Genomic DNA, 20,952 nt, shown 5'->3' with positions numbered 1-20,952 from the left:
TTGTATTAGTTTAGCTTTTATTCACCACAAACGGGACTGAACAGTGTGCAGAGTCGGGCTGTGGTGTGTGTTCTGAAACATGGATTCAGCTCACACGTTTGGAACACCTGGAGCGTAAAGGTTTAAGAGCTCAGTATTGCCAAACCCCACGGGCTTCAGAGTCTGTTTGTGGAGGTCACTGACTCGAAAGGCCCCATCAGCTCCGGTCTGCTATGCTCGGCTGTGTTTTCGCGCACAGCCAGACACCTTTCTTCACGAAAACAACACCATCGGACGTAGGTGGAGCGGGTCGGTTCACGATTCACCCTCAGTTCGTGGAGGTCGCAGCAGTGTGATGATTAGAGGGGCAGGTTAAACACAACAAATCAGAAACAAAGGCATGAGTTTAAATATTATCGTAACAATATGGCCTAAATGAAGGAAGCTTTGACATTCTTAACAAAACACAACTGTTCCCAATGACCCGTAACACTGTTGGTCAGCGTTATGTGTAAACCTTCCATTGCTCGAGCTTTAGAGGTGAAAACATCAGTTGCCTCCGTCTTTGGCCACATCTGTGATCCAGTCTTGCAGTTCATTGATAAAACTTGAGTGAAACAGCAGCTTTTCTAGACAAATGATGCTTTATAGTTTGTTTAGAAAGGCTGCCTTTAGCAGGGCCGGGCTGTGGGGAACACTTTTAGATTCCAAAAGAAGGTCTCACTTAATGATATTTGAATGCTTTATTTAACCTCTTAACTCCCGCCTGAACCGAGAGCATTTTCTCCTGTTCAGCTTTACCCAAATCCTGTAGGCCAGTGTAACAGCTCATTTGAAAGCTAAGATCTACAAAACCCATCTAAATGGATCTTTTTCCTCACGTCATCACATTTTTTTCCATCTTTTTTGGGGGGGTATTCAACTCATTTTGTCACATTTTTGTCACATTTTTTTGTCATTTTTTGTTATTTTTTTGTCACATTTTTTGGTATTTTTTTGTCATTTTTTCGTCACTTTTTTGTTATTTTTTGTTATTTTTTGTCACATTTTTGACATTTTTTTGTCACTTTTTTGTCATTTTTTTGTCACTTTTTTGTTATTTTTTTGTCATTTTTTGTCACATTTTTGACATTTTTTTGTCACTTTTTTGTCATTTTTTTGTCACATTTTTTGTCATTTTTTTGTCATTTTTTTGTCACTTTTTTGGGTATTTTTTGTCATTTTTTTCGTCACTTTTTTGTTATTTTTTGTCACATTTTTGTCACATTTTTGTCATTTTTTCGTCACTTTTTTGTTATGTTTTTGTCATTTTTTGTCACATTTTTGTCATTTTTTTTGTCACTTTTTTGTTGTTTTTTTGTCACATTTTTGTCACATTCTTGTCATTTTTTCGTCACTTTTTCGTCATTTTTTTGTCACATTTTTTTTCATTTTTTGTCACATTTTTGTAATTTTTTCGTCACATTTTTGTAATTTTTTCGTCACTTTTTTTGTCATTTTTTTGTCATTTTTTTGTCACATTTTTTGTCACTTTTTTTGTCACTTTTTTGTTAAAGTTTTCTCACTTTTTTGTTAAAGTTTTCTCACTTTTTTGTCACATCTTCATCATTGTTTTTGTCTCAGTTTTGTTGCTATTTTCACAACTTTTTCCCAGAAGCTTTTGGACTGGGGTAAAGCCAAACTGGAGAAAATGTGCTCGGTTCAGGCGGGAGTTTAACGGGTTAACTTCTGCTTTGTAGTCAAATTCAATTAGCTTCAAATACAACGACTAAAAATGTTCTAAAGTGTGTAAGTCACGACAGCAGCAGCTCTGTTGGTGTGAGTTTGGGAGGATCTTCGCTTTCAGAGCCGACGTATCACCTCACACACCCCCCCTGTTCCCTTTGCTCGCAGCTGCCAGCCCGACACGCGTCCGGACATCCATCCCGACTGCACGCCGCAGGAGGAGCAGCAGTTCGAGGCCCAGTGCTCCGGAGTGCTGCTGTCCGACCGCTTCAAGCCCTGCCACGCGCTGGTGCCCCCGGAGGCCTTCATCGGGAACTGCGTCTACGACATGTGCGAGTACGACGGCATGCAGCTGACCCTGTGCGACAACGTGGAGGCGTACGCTCAGGCCTGCCAGAGCGCGGGCGTCACCATCAGCTGGAGGAACAGCACCTTCTGCCGTGAGTACACCAGCCGCCTGCAGGCTCCAGCTCTGCTCAGTTTCGTTTTTTTTACAGTTTGTGCGGTCTCCTCGTTACAGCCAAGCCCTGCCCTCCGAACAGCCACTACTCGGACTGCACGGCGCCCTGCCCCCCCACCTGCTCCGACCTGTTCCCCCTGCTGTGCCACCTGCCCCCGGACGCCTGCGTGGAGGGCTGCCAGTGCGACGCCGGCTACGTGCTGAGCGACAACAAGTGCGTGGCTCTGCACGAGTGCGGCTGCCTGGACTCCAGCGGAGAGTACCACGACGTGAGTAACCCACGCTGCTCCCGCCTGGCCCGCCGTCCCGACTCCTGGTTTATGTTCGTGTCAATCAGATCTCCAAAACGTTTCATTCACAGACTGCGTTGTCAAGTAAAATAAAATATACAGTAATGTACCTGCATTAGGGGTGGGAACCTCTGGGTACCGCACGATTCGATACAATACGTGATACATTCCACACGATAACGAAATATTTACGATACACTAATAAGTTATTTCTGTGCAATATATCGATTATCACATACCAGGCATAGATACATCATGATTTTGTTTGAATTTTTATATTTTTTTTAACATGGTACATATAGAGCTCCACAGTCCCGCCTCCTCTCCAGTCCAGAAGTAAACCCCCCCTTGCTTTGAGACCGTATTGATTTGGAATAAAGTCTTTAACTCCGTCAGCTTGGGCTGAATCCAGCTCTGTGGTTGTAAAGCGACCGCAGAGTCAGACGCAGGTGAAAAAAGCACGTATGAGATCCATCTAGTTTACCAAAAAATACAGTTTAACTACGAGCCTTCGTCCTAGAACTACATTACCCAGGATGCTCGGGAGTCCCATGATCTACTACGAGGCTTTTGATTGGTGGAGCTTCACGTTCCCACACGTATTTATTTATTGTAATGTAGAAAACATTTTAGAAACAATGTATTCAAACATAATGCAGGCAGAGAGTGGACGTTTTATCCATGTCTAACACTGAGAGTAAGAAAAACGTCAGATGGATCAAAAAAATGTTCCCAACGATACAATAAACAATTAGCCTGATTCAGATTGTTTAATAGTGAAATAATATAGAACTTTTGTCTGCAAAGTAAAAGAAACTGGCCGTGTTTGCTGAAAACCTGGTTGCCTTGACCAGCGGGCGCGATGTCGCAATGGTTCTTGGGATACGGAGTTTCTACAGTCAGGAAGTGAATGATGTCACAGCCTTGTACCTTTGCCTTTTCTTCAACATGTCGTCTTCTTTTTGGATTGAAATGAAACATTTTATGGTCACAAATTGCTACATAGCTGAGTAGCTTTTGCGGTGACTTTAAACTCTTAATATTTGAATTTTTGGAAAATAGACGGTTGTGTAGACAGGGATTTTTTGCTTCCGGACCGGACCACAAGGGGCGGGACTGTGGAGCTCGATTTTATTCATCATTTACATTCGCTTCCATGTGCTTGTACCCCTCTTACTTAAGTGCATAAATGAGCCCTGACTTCCTGAAAATGGGTCTATTTATCTGTGTGACTTCATTTACATTTAAACTGTCACTAAAGTGTGACAGTGTTTGGTCCAAGTATGATCAACTGAATTCTTGATCATTATTGGCTTCTATTGACCTTATTAACGCATGACGTTATCAATATTGGAATAAAAAGTATCGTATCGTCCTCCTAAATATCACGATTTATCGCAAAATCGACACATTGTCACACCCGTAACCAGCTGCTTGCTTCACTTCTGGCGTTTCTCTGAGTGGTTGATACACAGGAATGTTCCCAGATACTGGTCTTTGTAAAGAGTAGGAAGTCCCTCTGACTGTGAGTCCGTGTGCACAGGTGGGAGACTCGTGGCTGACAGACAAGTGCACAGAGTCGTGTGAGTGCGGCCTGGGGGGCGTCATCAGCTGTAAGGACCACAGCTGTGGAGCCAACTCACTGTGTGACCTGGACAAGTTGGGAGACCTGTACTGCAAGCCCTCCAGTAAGTCTAATCTGACCCTCACACACCTCAGCGTCCATCCTCCTCGCACCTACGGTTACGCCAATAGTTTCAGATCAATTCAGCATTTCCTAAGAAACAAACTGATCCAGACGTGTTTGCGTTGCAGAGTTCGACAAGTGCAGCGTCTCGGGCGACCCTCACTACCGCACGTTTGACGGCTTCACCCATCACTTCCAGGGGCCGTACACGTACGTGCTGGTGCAGGGCCACAACGTGCCTCTGGCCCAGGAGGAGCTGGTCGTCCGCGGCAAAAACATCCGGCGCGGAGGAAACCGCCGCGTGTCCTTCTTGGACGAGGTCTTGATCGACGTCTACAGGGTCAACGTGCGCTTCCTGCAGAAGAGAGTGGTCCTGGTATGGAACCCCGCCCCCCCATAGGCACACCCCTGTCCCACACTTTAGACGCTGGGCAGGACAAACAGCTCTACAATTTGTCCCTCATTATTTTTTCCACTTTTTTCCCTTATTCATTCGACATTTTTTTGACATTAAAGATAAAAAAACAGCATTTTCGAGATGATCTTGTGGACCAGTGGTTATCTTCCAATAACCCTTTCTGATCTCCCTCCCTCAGGTGAACGGGGAGCGAGTGGCCCCTCCCCTCAGCCCAGTGGACGGGCTCACCATCACCATGAACTCCAAGCAGGTGCAGCTGACCACCGACTTCGGCCTGACCGTGCGCTTCGACGGCAGCAGCCGCGGAGGTGAGTGAGTGGGGAGGGCAACGGGACAAATCTGTATCATTCTTACTGCAGCGGGAAAGTGTTAAGTTCCTGTTCACACCAGATCTGCACCATGTGAGGAAACAGGGCTGAATAATGTAATAAAGACCCGGTTTTCAGAACAAACCCGGGTCTTTATAACTTCCCTGTTTCGGCCTGTTTCCACTTTTGGTATCTGACTCTCTGCTCCGCTCAGAAATCGTCCTCCCGAGCACGTACCGGAACCACGTGCGAGGCCTGTGCGGGAACTACGACGGCAACACCAGGAACGAGTACACCCGACCAGACGGGACGGTCACGGGAAACCTCAACGTGTTCGGAGACAGCTGGAGAGTCAGCGATCGCCACGGCGACGGGCTGAGGAGCTACGACACGCCGCGCGTCCATTATGTGCTCAGGTACTGGGACATGTGGAACCAAGACAACAGAACCACGGGCCGCGGGGCTTTACAAAGAATTAACCTCTTAACTCCCACATGAACCGAGCACATTTTCTCCAATTTGGCGTAAAGTGACTCTAACAAAAAAGAAACAAGAGCGACAAAAACACATGTGGGGGTGGTGGTGAATCCGTGTACCTTTCGATCATTAGTTATTCCGTTTCAAAATAAAATCAGAAAAACTAATTATGTGGTTGTTTTATTGTATTTCCATTTTCTAAATTAAATTGGAAAGGCAAAAAATTCTAGATAAAATATCGACCCATTTCTTTGCTCTGCAGTGGAAACAAACACTGCTAAAACAACTTCCGTTATTTTGTTCACTACTGCTTCGGTTTGATTTGCTACTGGAAATGATGAGTAACTTTTTCTCTGCCTCTCTCGCCCTCGCGCAAGAGGGAAACAAAAACAAACTTAAGCAAAAGAGGTCGAGCTTCAACGCGATCGCCTCTGTAACCGTTGTTTATTATGTCATTAGGACTTTTATTCCTCAAACTCGTTGCTGCTCACTTTGAGCTCCTCGTAGAGCAGCAGCTGCAGCAGCTGAGGTGACCGGGGCGGAGGAGGAGGAGGCAGTGCGCGGTGATGTCGCTTCGGAGGCGGCCAAGAGCGGAGCTGAGCGAACAGGTGCAGATGTGAGTGTCGGGGCTCCTGCACCCGCCTCACACGGACTCCACGCGCCTTTTTCTCTCCCATGGCCCGGGAGAGCTGGTGCTGGGAGCGTTCGGGAGCTCTCTCTCTGTTTCCCCAGAGCCGCCTCTAAAGCCCTTTCCCGTCGTGCATTCCCAAACTGTCCCTCTGCCACTCCTCTCTCCGACCCCACTTCAGCAGTGACCCTTGTTTTGCAAAGTAATCATGCACAACTAAAGTGACGAAGAGGAATAAAAAAATATATAATAACGCGCATACCCGTCGCTATGGGCGGGCCATAGGGGGCCGTGCCCGTCCCCCAAGATGCTTGTGCCCCCCAGACACAGATGTGATGTCGTCTATGATACGCAGGTATACGCCGTATAACCACGAGAAGCCACTACAAACTGGGCAAAGATAGGCTACGTATCACTGTTACTTTTGCGCTTTCTGCCTGATTAGAGACCGGCCCAAACTCCACAACAAGCAACTATTTCCTCTCCTGACACCGAGAGAGGGCAGTTCACCCCTCTCTCTCTTTCTCTGGCACGGTTCCCTCTAAGCTGCGCTCGTGCGCAATTGCGCACGGCTCCCGTGTTGTCTGGGCACAAAATAAAATATAGCTGATATGATATGAGTATTAACGATCATCCTCCGCTCTGAGAGTTCACGATGTCGCCTCTTTATGCTCATTTCCCGTCCCGGCTCGTGAGAGTAAAGGCAGTGACAGGAGCTCGTGTGTGTTTTACTACAAAGCGCTGAAGTCGAAAAGAGCCCGCGTTCCAAGTGTGCGTTTTCCACTCAGACACTGGAGCTTTAGTGAAGCTGAGAGAGACTGAAGAGTGGACGCGGCCACAGCACTGACCGAGCCATATTCATGGTCCAACAACGGTGGCACGAGTGTGTGGGGGGGGGGGGGGGAGTGTGGGGGGAGTGTGGGGGTGCAGGCGCTCGTTCTACAGCCCCAGAGTCCGGTCGTTTTCCACACTCAGAAACGTGTTTTCGTTGCATCGGCGCATTATTCTGCACAAATGCGAGGCCCAGCTCATTCAGCTTTTGAAAAGGACCTCACTTTCATAAATTCAAGTTTGAGAAGAAGGATGTGTTGATGATGAGGTTCAACTCAGAGAAACGCCACCTGCACCTGTACTGACGTTTCCGCCAGGAGGACTGTTGCAGCTGTAGTTGGTCTGGTCATATTTGCTGTTGATTATGTTTAATGTAATGATCAGTGTGCGCCAGGGCTCCGTGAATACCATGTGAAAAATATGTATTTAATAGTAAATGTGCCCCCCGTGGATTTCATATGCCCCCCTTAAGACTGACGTCTGGCGACGGGACTGATAACGCGTACGTCCTCTCCTCCTGGCGCCTGCAGCTGCATTTCCCCGTGTTCGCGCTGCTTTCCGCCGGCTTCAGTGTCGCTGCCACAGGGCCAGGACCGCACGACTCGCAAAAAATATCAACATGTTTGAAAACCTTGCGATCGTGCGATTTTCACTCGTACGTTCGTCGTGAGCAGCTGTTCGTGGCTCGTAGCCCCCTGTCCACTGCATGACAGAGACGCACAGTGTCTGCCCAGCTTTTTAAGGTTGTTTTCCAAGCAGAATCTCCTCACGGATATTTCTGAGCAACCATTCCCTCCGTGGTAATATAAAGCATCTCTGATCTCTGCATGTGTTGCCCAAGTTTTAAAAAGTATATGCATAAAACTTTCCAAGCAAGTGTAGGAGCGGCTCTGAGCTGAGGTCTCTCCTCACTTCCGGTGTCGCAAACAATAATAAAACGAAATAATAGTAACGTCATAATTTTGGAGGGAATTAAAAACAACTAGAACCAAAACAAACACATTGACATTGACGTATTCAAGATTTCTTTTTCTAATTCAAGTTTAGAAAGGGAAAAAAACAAAAAAACAAATGGAAATGTTGTTTTTCTGATTTTATTTTGAAACGGAATAACTAATGATCGAAAGGTACACGGATTGTGGTGTAACACTAACACTCGGGCCGTCGCATATTGAACCACTTTGGGAACCACTGGCGTATTGAATGTAGTGCTTCATTGTCATGCCTATCCTCCATCGTTCTTTTCCTTTCTTTTTCTAATGTAAAATGAATGGAGACTTGAGAAACCAGAGCTGCCTGAACACGTTGTTTTGTTTGCACTTGGCACAGGCTGTAGTGCGCCTTTAATAACAGCAGCCTTTGTGATTCCGATAAAGCGGAGATCTGATCCCACTGTCCCTCTCTTGTGCCGCAGGCGTGACACTGAAGCCGAGCCGGACTCTGGGTTTGAGACCTCGGACTGCACCGGGGCCCAGCTCACGCTCTACAACGGCCCAGGCCAGTGCGGGGCCGTGTCCGACCCCCAGGGGCCCTTCGCCGCCTGCCACGCCCTCCTGGCCCCCAAGACCTTCCAGGAGTGAGTGCACACAGTTGAACCAGAAATCTCCAATGTGTTTATCTTAATAACAGGGTTTCTCCGATTACATTAAACTAGAACTGGTATTAGAACGGGAACTCCCTTTATCTTTGTGTAAGTGTGAGGCGATCCCTCTGACCTGGAGCCTTTGTTTGCAGCGACTGCGTGTTCGACCTGTGTGCGGAGGAGGGCAGTGCGGAGCTCCGCTGTGCCAGTCTGGAAGTCTACGCCGCCGCCTGTCAGGAGGCAGGGGCCACCATCGGAGCCTGGAGAGAGCAGCTGGGCTGCGGTGAGGAGGACACCACTGTTTACTGACCGCCTTTAGGCCTGGTTTACTGTCATTCACATGTCAGTGTTTAATATTATTCATTGCTAAACAAGAACACAATCATGAGGCGGAGATAAAGTGAGTGCGTCAGGGGGCAACAAAGTTTCGAGTCCAAAGCAAGTGCTTTAGAGATCAAGTGGAGTCAATCCATAGATTTAAAAGAAAAGGAGAGGATGCGAGGCACTCGATATGGAACATCTTTATATGCACTGTAGAAGATTTCAAGTATTTGCATAAATGTGAGTTCTGTTTACTTTTTATAGCAAGAATATCTCTTATTTGTAAATATCTGAAATGATCCTGATTTGTCAATCCAAATCATTTCCCCATCTTTAAAGTGAAATATGCCACTCCACAACTTTAATCTCCAGTCAATTTTACCTGTCACTTCATACCAAGATTTGATTAAATTTGACAAACTTTTAAACAAATCTGAAAATAATTTCATCCCATTCGACTAAATATTGATCTGGTTTTGCAATAGGGATTGACTGAAATAAATAAAACAGTCTTTGAAAAACATTTAGTTCTCATACAGTCCTGGTTTAGTCCTGGTTTAGTCCTAGTTCCAGTCCAGGTTTGGCTCTAGTTCCAGTCCGGGTTTGGCTCTACTTCCAGTCCGGGTTTGGCTCTAGTTCCAGTCCGGGTTTGGTTCTACTTCCAGTCCGGGTCTGGCTCTAGTTCCTGTCCGGGTTTGGCTCTAGTTCCTGTCCAGGTTTGGCTCTAGTTCCAGTCCGGGTTTGGCTCTAGTTCCAGTCCGGGTTTGGCTCTAGTTCCAGTCCGGGTTTGGCTCTAGTTCCAGTCCGGGTTTGGCTCTAGTTCCAGTCCGGGTCTGGCTCTAGTTCCAGTCCGGGGTTTGGTTCTAGTTCCAGTCCGGGTTTGGCTCTAGTTCCAGTCCGGGTTTGGCTCTAGTTCCAGTCCGGGTTTGGCCTTTCCCCTCTAACCTCTCCTGTCCTCACAGCCCTGGCCTGTGGCGCGAACAGCTCGTACTCGTCCTGTATGACGGCCTGCCCGTCCTCGTGCGGTGACCTGGCCGCGCCCTCAGACTGTGACACTGCCACCTGCACCGAGGGCTGTAAGTGCGGCACAGGCTTCACCATGAGTGAGGGTCTGTGTGTGCCCTTCTCCCAGTGCGGCTGCACCTTCCTCAACAGATACTACCCGGTAAGTGCCCTACGCTCCGGCACAGCGGGCACTGGCCACAGGTCAGAGCCCGGAGAAGGGTCAGAACTGTGGCCTTTAAACCTGCTTTAACCCTCTGTCCTCCTGTTTTAACCCTCTGCCCTCCTGCTTTAACTCTCTGTCCTCCTGTTTTAACCCTCTGTCCTCCTGTTTTAACCCTCTCTCCTCCTGTTTTAACCCTCTGTCCTCCTGCTTTAACCCTCTGTCCTCCTGTTTTAACCCTCTGCCCTCCTGTTTTAACCCTCTGTCCTCCTGTTTTAACCCTCTGTCCTCCTGCTTTAACCCTCTGTCCTCCTGTTTTAACCCTCTGTCCTCTTGTTTTAACCCTCTGTCCTCCTGCTTTAACCCTCTGCCCTCCTGTTTTAACCCTCTGTCCTCCTGCTTTAACCCTCTGTCCTCCTGCTTTAACCCTCTGCCCTCCTGTTTTAACCCTCTTTCCTCCTGTTTTTACCCTCTGTCCTCCTGTTTTAACCCTCTGTCCTCCTGCTTTAACCCTCTGTCCTCCTGTTGTAACCCTCTGTCCTCCTGTTTTAACCCTCTGTCCTCCTGTTTTAACCCTCTGTCCTCCTGTTTTTACCCTCTGTCCTCCTGCTTTAACCCTCTGTCCTCCTGTTTTAACCCCCTGTCCTCTTGTTTTAACCCTCTGTCCTCCTGTTTTAACCCTCTGTCCTCCTGTTTTAACCCTCTGTCCTCCTGTTTTAACTCTCTGTCCTCCTGTTTTAACCCTCTGCCCTCTTGTTTTAACCCTCTGTCCTCCTGTTTTAACCCTCTGTCCTCCTGTTTTAACTCTCTGTCCTCCTGTTTTAACCCTCTGTCCTCCTGCTTTAACTCTCTGTCCTCCTGTTTTAACTCTCTGTCCTCCTGTTTTAACCCTCTGTCCTCCTGCTTTAACCCTCTGTCCTCCTGTTTTAACCCCCTGTCCTCTTGTTTTAACCCCCTGTCCTCCTGTTTTAACTCTCTGTCCTCCTGTTTTAACCCTCTGTCCTCCTGCTTTAACCCTCTGCCCTCCTGCTTTAACCCTCTGTCCTCCTGCTTTAACCCTCTGCCCTCCTGTTTTTACCCTCTGTCCTCTTGTTTTAACCCTCTGCCCTCCTGCTTTTACCCTCTGTCCTCTTGTTTTAACCCTCTGCCCTCCTGTTTTAACCCTCTGTCCTCCTGTTTTAACCCTCTGTCCTCCTGTTTTAACCCTCTGTCCTCCTGCTTTAACCCTCTGTCCTCCTGTTTTAACCCTCTGCCCTCCTGTTTTAACCCTCTGTCCTCCTGCTTTAACCCTCTGTCCTCCTGTTTTAACCCTCTGCCCTCCTGTTTTAACCCTCTGTCCTCCTGTTTTAACCCTCTGTCCTCCTGCTTTAACCCTCTGTCCTCCTGTTTTAACCCTCTGTCCTCCTTTTTTAACCCTCTGTCCTCCTGTTTTCACTCTCTGTCCTCCTGTTTTAACCCTCTGTCCTCCTGCTTTAACCCTCTGTCCTCTTGTTTTAACCCCCTGTCCTCTTGTTTTAACCCTCTGTCCTCCTGTTTTAACCCCCTGTCCTCTTGTTTTAACCCCCTGTCCTCCTGTTTTAACCCTCTGTCCTCTTGTTTTAACCCTCTGTCCTCCTGCTTTAACCCTCTGTCCTCTTGTTTTAACCCTCTGTCCTCTTGTTTTAACCCTCTGTCCTCCTGTTTTAACCCTCTGTCCTCCTGTTTTTACCCTCTGTCCTCCTGCTTTAACCCTCTGTCCTCCTGTTTTTACCCTCTGTCCTCCTGTTTTAACCCTCTGTCCTCCTGTTTTAACCCTCTGTCCTCCTGTTTTAACCCTCTGTCCTCCTGCTTTAACCCTCTGTCCTCCTGTTTTAACCCTCTGTCCTCCTGCTTTAACCCTCTGTCCTCCTGTTTTAACCCTCTGTCCTCCTGCTTTAACCCTCTGTCCTCCTGTTTTTACCCTCTGCCCTCCTGTTTTAACCCTCTCTCCTCCTGCTTTAACCCTCTGCCCTCCTGTTTTAACCCTCTGTCCTCTTGTTTTAACCCTCTGTCCTCCTGTTTTAACCCTCTGTCCTCCTGTTTTAACCCTCTGTCCTCCTGTTTTAACCCTCTCTCCTCCTGTTTTAACCCTCTGCCCTCCTGTTTAACCCTCTGTCCTCTTGTTTTAACCATCTGTCCTCTTGTTTTAACCCTCTGTCCTCCTGCTTAACCCTCTGTCCTCCTGTTTTAATCCTCTGTCCTCCTGTTTTAACCCTCTGTCCTCCTGTTTAACCCTCTGTCCTCCTGCTTTAACCCTCTGTCCTCATGTTTTAACCCTCTATCCTCCTGTTTTAACCCTCTGTCCTCCTGTTTTAACCCTCTGTCCTCCTGTTTTAACCCTCTGTCCTCTTGTTTTAACTCTCTGTCCTCATGTTTTAACCCTCTATCCTCCTGTTTTTACCCTCTGTCCTCCTGCTTTTAACCCTCTGCCCTCCTGTTTTAACCCTCTGTCCTCCTGTTTTAACCCTCTGTCCTCCTGCTTTAACCCTCTGTCCTCCTGTTTTAACCCTCTGTCCTCTTGTTTTAACCCTCTGTCCTCCTGTTTTAACCCTCTGTCCTCTTGTTTTAACCCTCTGTCCTCCTGCTTTAACCCTCTGCCCTCCTGTTTTAACCCTCTGTCCTCCTGTTTTAACCCTCTGTCCTCCTGTTTTAACCCTCTGTCCTCCTGTTTTAACCCTCTGTCCTCCTGTTTTAACCCTCTGTCCTCCTGCTTTAACCCTCTGTCCTCCTGTTTTAACCCTCTGTCCTCTTGTTTTAACCCTCTGTCCTCCTGTTTTAACCCTCTGTCCTCTTGTTTTAACCCTCTGTCCTCCTGCTTTAACCCTCTGTCCTCCTGTTTTAACCCTCTGCCCTCCTGTTTTAACCCTCTGTCCTCCTGCTTTAACCCTCTGTCCTCCTGTTTTAACCCTCTGCCCTCCTGTTTTAACCCTCTGTCCTCCTGTTTTAACCCTCTGTCCTCCTGCTTTAACCCTCTGTCCTCCTGTTTTAACCCTCTGTCCTCCTTTTTTAACCCTCTGTCCTCCTGTTTTAACTCTCTGTCCTCCTGTTTTAACCCTCTGTCCTCCTGCTTTAACCCTCTGTCCTCTTGTTTTAACCCCCTGTCCTCCTGTTTTAACCCTCTGTCCTCCTGTTTTAACCCCCTGTCCTCTTGTTTTAACCCCCTGTCCTCCTGTTTTAACCCTCTGTCCTCTTGTTTTAACCCTCTGTCCTCCTGCTTTAACCCTCTGTCCTCTTGTTTTAACCCTCTGTCCTCTTGTTTTAACCCTCTGTCCTCCTGTTTTAACCCTCTGTCCTCCTGTTTTTACCCTCTGTCCTCCTGCTTTAACCCTCTGTCCTCCTGTTTTTACCCTCTGTCCTCCTGTTTTAACCCTCTGTCCTCCTGTTTTTACCCTCTGCCCTCCTGTTTTAACCCTCTCTCCTCCTGCTTTAACCCTCTGCCCTCCTGTTTTAACCCTCTGTCCTCTTGTTTTAACCCTCTGTCCTCCTGTTTTAACCCTCTGTCCTCCTGTTTTAACCCTCTGTCCTCCTGTTTTAACCCTCTCTCCTCCTGTTTTAACCCTCTGCCCTCCTGTTTAACCCTCTGTCCTCTTGTTTTAACCATCTGTCCTCTTGTTTTAACCCTCTGTCCTCCTGCTTAACCCTCTGTCCTCCTGTTTTAACCCTCTGTCCTCCTGTTTAACCCTCTGTCCTCCTGCTTTAACCCTCTGTCCTCATGTTTTAACCCTCTATCCTCCTGTTTTAACCCTCTGTCCTCCTGTTTTAACCCTCTGTCCTCCTGTTTTAACCCTCTGTCCTCTTGTTTTAACTCTATGTCCTCATGTTTTAACCCTCTATCCTCCTGTTTTTACCCTCTGTCCTCCTGCTTTTAACCCTCTGCCCTCCTGTTTTAACCCTCTGTCCTCCTGTTTTAACCCTCTGTCCTCCTGCTTTAACCCTCTGTCCTCCTGTTTTAACCCTCTGTCCTCTTGTTTTAACCCTCTGTCCTCCTGTTTTAACCCTCTGTCCTCTTGTTTTAACCCTCTGTCCTCCTGCTTTAACCCTCTGCCCTCCTGTTTTAACCCTCTGTCCTCCTGTTTTAACCCTCTGTCCTCCTGTTTTAACCCTCTGTCCTCCTGTTTTAACCCTCTGTCCTCCTGTTTTAACCCTCTGTCCTCCTGTTTTAACCCTCTGTCCTCCTGCTTTAACCCTCTGTCCTCCTGTTTTAACCCTCTGTCCTCCTGTTTTAACCCTCTGTCCTCCTGTTTTAACCCTCTGTCCTCCTGCTTTAACCCTCTGTCCTCCTGTTTTAACCCTCTGTCCTCTTGTTTTAACCCTCTGCCCTCCTGTTATAACCCTCTGCCTCTTGTTTGCAGCTGAAAGAGCGTTTCGTGACTGAAGACTGCTCTCAGTCGTGTGAATGCACTTCCACTGGAGTCGTGTGTCAGGACAAAGTCTGCGCCGACGGATTCATCTGCACCATCTACGACTTAAAGCGCGACTGCTACAAAGGTCATTTCCCCATTGTTATTCTTCTCTAATCTATTACATCTGTGCTCCTCAGTCAAAACAGACTCGTTACAATCATTGCAGCTCTCAAATGGCCTCCACTTCTGACCTTTTACTCACATTTTCATTGAAAGTTGCACAATGGGAATGCCAGAGGTGACGCTGGCCACTCAGGCTTTTTGATTTTGTTTTGTAGGACATTTTCCTCAATCACACCAAACATTACTGCGTGATAATGCATACCACGGTCATACCACCCCCGGTATACAACATCAAAGACCAAGGCAAACATGTACAGTAAACATATAGTTATAAAGAACGTGGCTGAACTGTACCATGTGACCCGTGTGCCTGCAGCGAGCGCCTGCCTCAGCTACCCCTGTCTGAACGGAGGGACCTGCGTGGAGTCAGGGAACTCTTCCTACACCTGCGACTGTCCCGAGGGCTTCGTGGGCGTCAACTGTGAGGGCGAGAAGACCCCTGAAGGTAAGCACACCCCCCGTCCCCATCTGGAACTGTGACTCCATGATTAGTCTCACCGGGTTTTTTTGCAGTTTAAAGCTCAATAAATCAGGCTTGGAATTATCTATTGAAAAGCCTGTCTGAATAAACCTTCAAAATATTGTTAGGTACAAGACTAGAGTCAGTAGGAGCAACTTATGTGGAGATGTTGTGGCAACAATGTGAGAAAATGGCCCCTGAAGTTATGATTTCTGTGTTATGATGAGCCATTGATTTAGTATCATCAAATGTAACAATTTTCATCAGTAAAATCCTCGTCTCATTTGAACATACAGTAAAAAAGATCATTAAAAATCTGCATACCCTTTTATATAGTGACTGAAAAACCGACAATTGGCCACAACACATTTCAAACAGAGACCAAAAACCTGATCCTAATCTGATTTCCGGAGTTGTCAGATTATTGAAGATACATGTTATCGGCATAATCTGATAAAGATGTAATCTGATTTCACTTATAATAAAGCAAAAAGGCCAAAAGAATGTCACAAAGAATAAAAGATCATAGTTTAAAGACTTTAAACATTTGAATAAAAAGTTAAATAAAAAGAAAATCACATAAATTATACATGAAATGAATCCCAATCTGCTCTGGCTCATGAAGAACCCGGAGTTATTCCGATTACTGAAGTGAATGTAAACGCACCAGATCTGATTATTGGGTGATCTGATCCCAAACAGACAGTACGGACATGATTAACCATCACTGTGACCATCAGTGAAATCACTTCCTGTTTGTGATCACCGTGTTACAGACGACTGGACTGTGCTGATCGCTGTGGTGGTGACCGTCTCTGTGGTCGTCATCATCGTCACGGTGACCGTCGTGTGTGTCTGTAAACGCAAGAATAAGTGAGTATCTGTGGCCGTTTCATGAACACAATCCAGATCACTGCCAAACTCTGCAGATTACCGACACGTACATGTATGTAGGAGTGTTTTCAAATCAACTCGATGTAAATCATGGATACAGACAAAGGAAAAGCACTGCTGTAAGTGTGGGATGTGTTAGCATGAGCTACTGCATTTGGTAGGTCTGCAACAATGCAACGTTCTCAACTCAAGACCTTACGTTTTATTAACCTCTTACCACCCGCCTAAACCAAACGCATTCTGTCCTCTTTGGCTATTATGTGTCACATTTTTGTTGAATTTTTGTCATTTTTTTGTTGCGTTTTTGTTGAATTTTTGTTGAATTTTTGTTGAATTTTTGTCACTTTTCGGTTGAGTTTTTGTTGAATTTTTGTTGCATTTTTGTTGAATTTTTGTTGAATTTTTGTAAATTTTTTGTTGAATTTTTGTTGAATTTTTGTCACGTTTTGGTTGAATTTTTGTCACATTTTTGTAGAATTTTTGTCACTTTTTGGTTGAGTTTTTGTCACATTTTTGTTGTATTTTTGTCATTTTTTTGTTGCGTTTTTGTTGAATTTTTGTTGCATTTTTGTTGAATTTTTGTTGAATTTTTGTTAATTTTTTGTTGAATTTTTGTTGCATTTTTGTCACTTTTTGGTTGAATTTTTGTCACTTTTTTGTAGAATTTTTGTCACTTTTTGGTTGAGTTTTTGTCACATTTTTGTTGTATTTTTGTCATTTTTTTGTTGCATTTTTGTTAATTTTTTGTTGCATTTTTGTTGAATTTTTGGTACATTTTTGGTGATTTTTTTGTTGAATTTTTGTTGAATTTTTGTCACTTTTTGGTTGAATTTTTGTCACATTTTTGTTGAATTTTTGTCACTCTTGGGTTGAGTTTTTGTCACATTTTTGTCACATCTTTGTTGCGTTTACATCCTTGTTTTCTCTTTTTTTTTGTGCTGTTTTTGTGCTTTTTTTCCCAAGAAGCTTTTTGATTAGGGTAAAGCCAAACTGGAGAAAATGGGATCCGTTCAGGTGGGAGTTAAGAGGTTAAAAAGCGTTCAATTGGATTCAAAGTTTTCATCAGACTTTCATTCTGTGCCCCTCTGCCTCCTGAAACATGATCTGCTGTCTTTGGTTAGAAAATGAAAGAAACTGGATAGTTTTAAGTTGGAAAAAACAATCGTAATAAAAATCTTTGTGAGTAGAATTGTAATTGCTTAGTCCCTTTAGACGTGGGACGGCTGTGCACACGCCCCCCCCCCTCGGTCCATTCAGGTGCGTGCGTTACTCTTGCAGGTCACACGTTTATGTAATACAGACGCAGCAGGCGCGTCGTAGTTGGTGAGATATAACTATAACTCAAAGTCGTGGCACTTTTGGGGAGATTTCTGGGAACATGCTGTATCTGTGTTTGGAGGGAAACTTTCCACACTGTTTCCTCCTGTGGCTCTCCATCTTTGTCCTCCTTTGTGAACTTTGGTGCTGGGTATCCCACAGGAAGTGGCTGAGGAGAACGTTCTGACTGTTGAGGTATGAGGACGGCTCTATGACTCCAAAGATCTTTAATAAAACTCTAGATACGACGCGGCCATAGTAATACGTTGGAACGAATGGTAATTCTGGCGGCCATCTTGTGACTGGCCCCAATGTAATCAGAGGAGGCACAGACTTTAGCGCCGTTTGCTGATGGATTTTCATCCGCAAACACTTCAAATCTATTAATATTAATCTAGTAATCTATTATATTAACCTCTTAACTCCCGCCTGAACTGAGAGATCTTTTTCCTCACGTTATCAGATTTTTTTTCCATCATTTTTTTGTAGGGGATTCAACTTTTTTGTCATTTTTTTTGGTCCATTTTTTGTTAATTTTTTATCACATTTTTGTCACATTTTTGTCACATTTTTGTCATTTTTTCGTCAATTTTTTGTAATTTTCTTGTCGAATTTTTATCACATTTTTGTCACATTTTTGTAATTTTTTTGTAATTTTTTTGTTTTTTGGGGGGGTATTCAACTTTTTTGTAATTTTTTTTTGGTCCATTTTTTGTTAATTTTTTATCACATTTTTGTCACATTTTTGTCATTTTTTCGTCAATTTTTTGTAATTGTCGAATTTTTATCACATTTTTGTCACATTTTTGTCATTTTTTTGTCCATTTTTTCTCATTTTCTTGTCGAATTTTTATCACATTTTTGTCACATTTTTTCGTCAATTTTTTGTAATTTTCTTGTCAAATTTTTATCGCATTTTTTTGTCACCTTTTGTCACATTTTTGTCATTTTTTCGTCACATTTTTGTCAATTTCTTGTGACATTTTTGTCACATTTTCATCATTGTTTTCGCCTCAGTTTTCTCCCTATTTTCCCACCTTTTTCCCAGAAGCTTTTGGATTGGGGCAAAGCCAAACTGGAGAACATGTGCTCGGTTAAAGAGTTAAGAGGTTAAATATAACATGTGTTTCCTACTTTAAAACAGTATTTCTGCACTTTTTAACGTCATGACCGACATTTATTGAACATGGGACATTCATTGTGAATGAATAGAGAAAACAAAGCTCAACAACATCACGTTTCAAAGACATGAGCTGATCCTGAGACTGAGGAGTAACAAACCGATCACGAACAATGAGTCTCTCAATGAAAATGTTACTTTTGCATTGGTGGCACAGGGGTTAGCCTTTCTGCACGCTTGCCACGTCGACGAGTGCCACATCCGATCTAGAGTTGTATTAAATATCTTTACTGACCTTCATGCGTGGGCGGGGAACATCCACTGCCCTCTGGTGGTCAGGAGGGACTGGTTCACAGAGCAGCCTTTGCATGACCACACACGGCACGTTTCTCATCAGTAAGAACATTTGAAAGAATGATGGATCTTACCGGTATATTCCTTGATCGTTTGCGCCTTGTCCCGTCTGAGCTTCGCCTCACTGTGTCCCTCTGTGTCCCCTCTACAGGAAGAAACACCAGGACAAGCAGCTCATCCTCAAGAACACAGGTGAGGAACGGGATAATAACACTTAACATTTTACATAATCATTATCATAATCATCAAAATAATAATAAATAAAGAGAAAATTTAATGTTGAATATTCAGGGTTTAAAAGCAAAGCAAATATGGCTTCATTTATGTGAATATCATAAGCTTTAATTAAGAATAAGAATGACAAATACTTCTCCGTCTGTCTCCAGATGTACCTTACTCCAACATGGCCGACGCCGAGGACAAAGACAAGCAGCGGGTCACCGCCATGTGAACGCCGACTCTGTCCCAAAGCAACAATAAAAGGCCCCAGAGTTCCTCCAGCCTTTCACCATTATTTATTATTTCTGTGATATTCCATGCACATTAAACTTGTGATTCCTCATGTTCCGCTGTGGAGAGTTCATTGAGATAAGGAGCGTCTGTTCTGTCTATGACTCCCACACAATGTTTGGGGTGGTTTTGTTTGTTTCTTGTACATCAGCTCTGTGGAGGCTCGTAGGAGGAGTTTGAGCAGTCATGTTCATTTCACAGAACCACTCGGGATCATTACAATGACTGGGGCTGAATAGCTTATCATCAGTCTCTTGTATACTATATCTACGGTGCCATCCCACCACTCAGTGCGCCGCTTATATATGTTTCCGCCGTTGGGTGAGGGCGGTCAGATTGGGCAAACAGCTCTGAAGCTCTAGTTCGAAACTGCAGAGGGATCTAACAGTTGACCTTACCGCGTGACAAGGGGAGAGGAGCTAGGATCAGGACATAGGAGCTATTATTGGAGGAATTTGGATGGACCTCGGGGGCCTTTGAAGAAAGAGCTGCTAATGGAACACACTTCAGAGGGAATGGAAGTGACATCACAACATGAAAAGAGAGATCTAATCTGAATGTTTGTGTTGGTTATTAAACACTAGATCAACATTGAAAGTGGGAATAAAGGCAACACTAATCACAATGTGAAAGAGCCTTACATACATATAATATAATGCTCAACAAATAAATCTGGTTCTTTGTGGCTCCATAAATATTTGAATCACATAGAGGTGTTTGTTCCTGTCCAGTTTCATCTTTGTCCCGTTGGCCCCATGTAAACTGTCCAGGGGGCGACACTGAGCCATCTTTCCTTTGACGCCCTCTCAAAACTCTGCAAACACTGGCACCACCTCATGACCTCAGCAAGTGGATCAGAGTGTTCTGAGCACTTTTATTTCAGTTCCCTTTTTTGTGATACCAGTTGAACCTAAACTTTGTTCCTGATACCTGATAACCCAGCCGTACTTTTAGCTTTGGTGGTTTTGTGTTAAAGGTCACGTCACCCCAGGTGAAGTTGAAATCGAGTCCCATTAGCAATTTTAGCAGAAAAACAAACATGTTTTATTTGTGTTCAAACCATTTTGTGAATTCACTTCCTTTACCTGTGAGCTGTGCTCCATAAGCTCTTTTAGGGCCAGCATTTTTACTTAAGTAAGAGAAACGTTGAAATGATTCTACTCAAGTCAAAGTCAAAAAGCAGTGACAAATAATTACTGGAGAGTAAAAAAGTCACTGTATTGAGTCACTGTTTGAGCGTCAGTCTGATTTATGTTTTAGAAATGACCAAAAATTATAGAAACAAATATAAAATAATCCAATTCCAAAGAAAATACTAAATCTGTATAAAAGAATAATGTTTAATTAATAATAATTAATGTTTGTGTTTTGATTTTTTTTCTCTGGTGGAAGTCTGTAAACTGGGTTAGGCTTATAAGTTTTCACTTCAGCCTAAACCCTTCGGTCGTGTTGTACACAAAGAATTGGAAATGTTTTAACGTTTAAACTGGAATGAACTGACAGAATAAACTACTACTACTACTACTACTACTACTACTACTACTACTACTACTACTACTACTACTACTAAATAAAGGTAAACAAACTACTGATATTTTACTCACAGTGGAACGACTATTATTGTTAAGAAGTCTATACTTCTTAAAAATAATAGTGACTTAAGTACATGTGTCTGAGCACCCCCCGCCTGTGATCACGGTTCTGGGCCACATTTGGAGCCTTTTGTAAGAAAACTGTGACAGCTGATGGTCCAGGGTTTAGGGCGGGGCCAGAATATTTGATTTCTTTCCCAAAGCCCAGGTGCCTTTGAAGACGGTGCCTCCAAACTCACTTATTTGTAATCTAAAAAGAGCTGCTAATGGAACACACTTCAGAGGGAATG

At 44.7% G+C, this 20,952-nt stretch overlaps 1 protein-coding gene and 1 long non-coding RNA gene across 2 annotated transcripts in view; both read left to right on the top strand.

The window, feature by feature from the left end:
- Nucleotides 1-14,933, top strand: part of zanl (zonadhesin, like) — a gene marked incomplete at both ends in the record, with an annotated part of 53,800 nt that extends 38,867 nt beyond the window's left edge. Inside the window, 12 exons of the mRNA XM_079580136.1 lie at nt 1,873-2,144; nt 2,225-2,433; nt 3,998-4,142; nt 4,270-4,517; nt 4,738-4,867; nt 5,082-5,283; nt 8,218-8,379; nt 8,538-8,668; nt 9,669-9,871; nt 14,242-14,377; nt 14,732-14,860; nt 14,929-14,933. Of these exons, the coding sequence (XP_079436262.1) occupies nt 1,873-2,144; nt 2,225-2,433; nt 3,998-4,142; nt 4,270-4,517; nt 4,738-4,867; nt 5,082-5,283; nt 8,218-8,379; nt 8,538-8,668; nt 9,669-9,871; nt 14,242-14,377; nt 14,732-14,860; nt 14,929-14,933 (1,972 nt within the window). The remainder of the gene's footprint in view (nt 1-1,872; nt 2,145-2,224; nt 2,434-3,997; nt 4,143-4,269; nt 4,518-4,737; nt 4,868-5,081; nt 5,284-8,217; nt 8,380-8,537; nt 8,669-9,668; nt 9,872-14,241; nt 14,378-14,731; nt 14,861-14,928) is intronic.
- A 707-nt stretch (nt 14,934-15,640) lies between these two features.
- On the top strand, nt 15,641-19,150 carry LOC306980323. Its single transcript, XR_013794005.1, has 3 exons — nt 15,641-15,748; nt 18,712-18,752; nt 18,947-19,150. It is a non-coding gene; the product is annotated as an uncharacterized lncRNA (long non-coding RNA).
- Nucleotides 19,151-20,952: the final 1,802 nt, after the last annotated feature.

Source organism: Gobius niger (genome assembly GCF_951799975.1).
Source record: "Gobius niger genome assembly, chromosome: 21".
NCBI lineage: Eukaryota > Metazoa > Chordata > Actinopteri > Gobiiformes > Gobiidae > Gobius > Gobius niger.
This window is presented reverse-complemented; position numbering and strand designations above follow the sequence as displayed.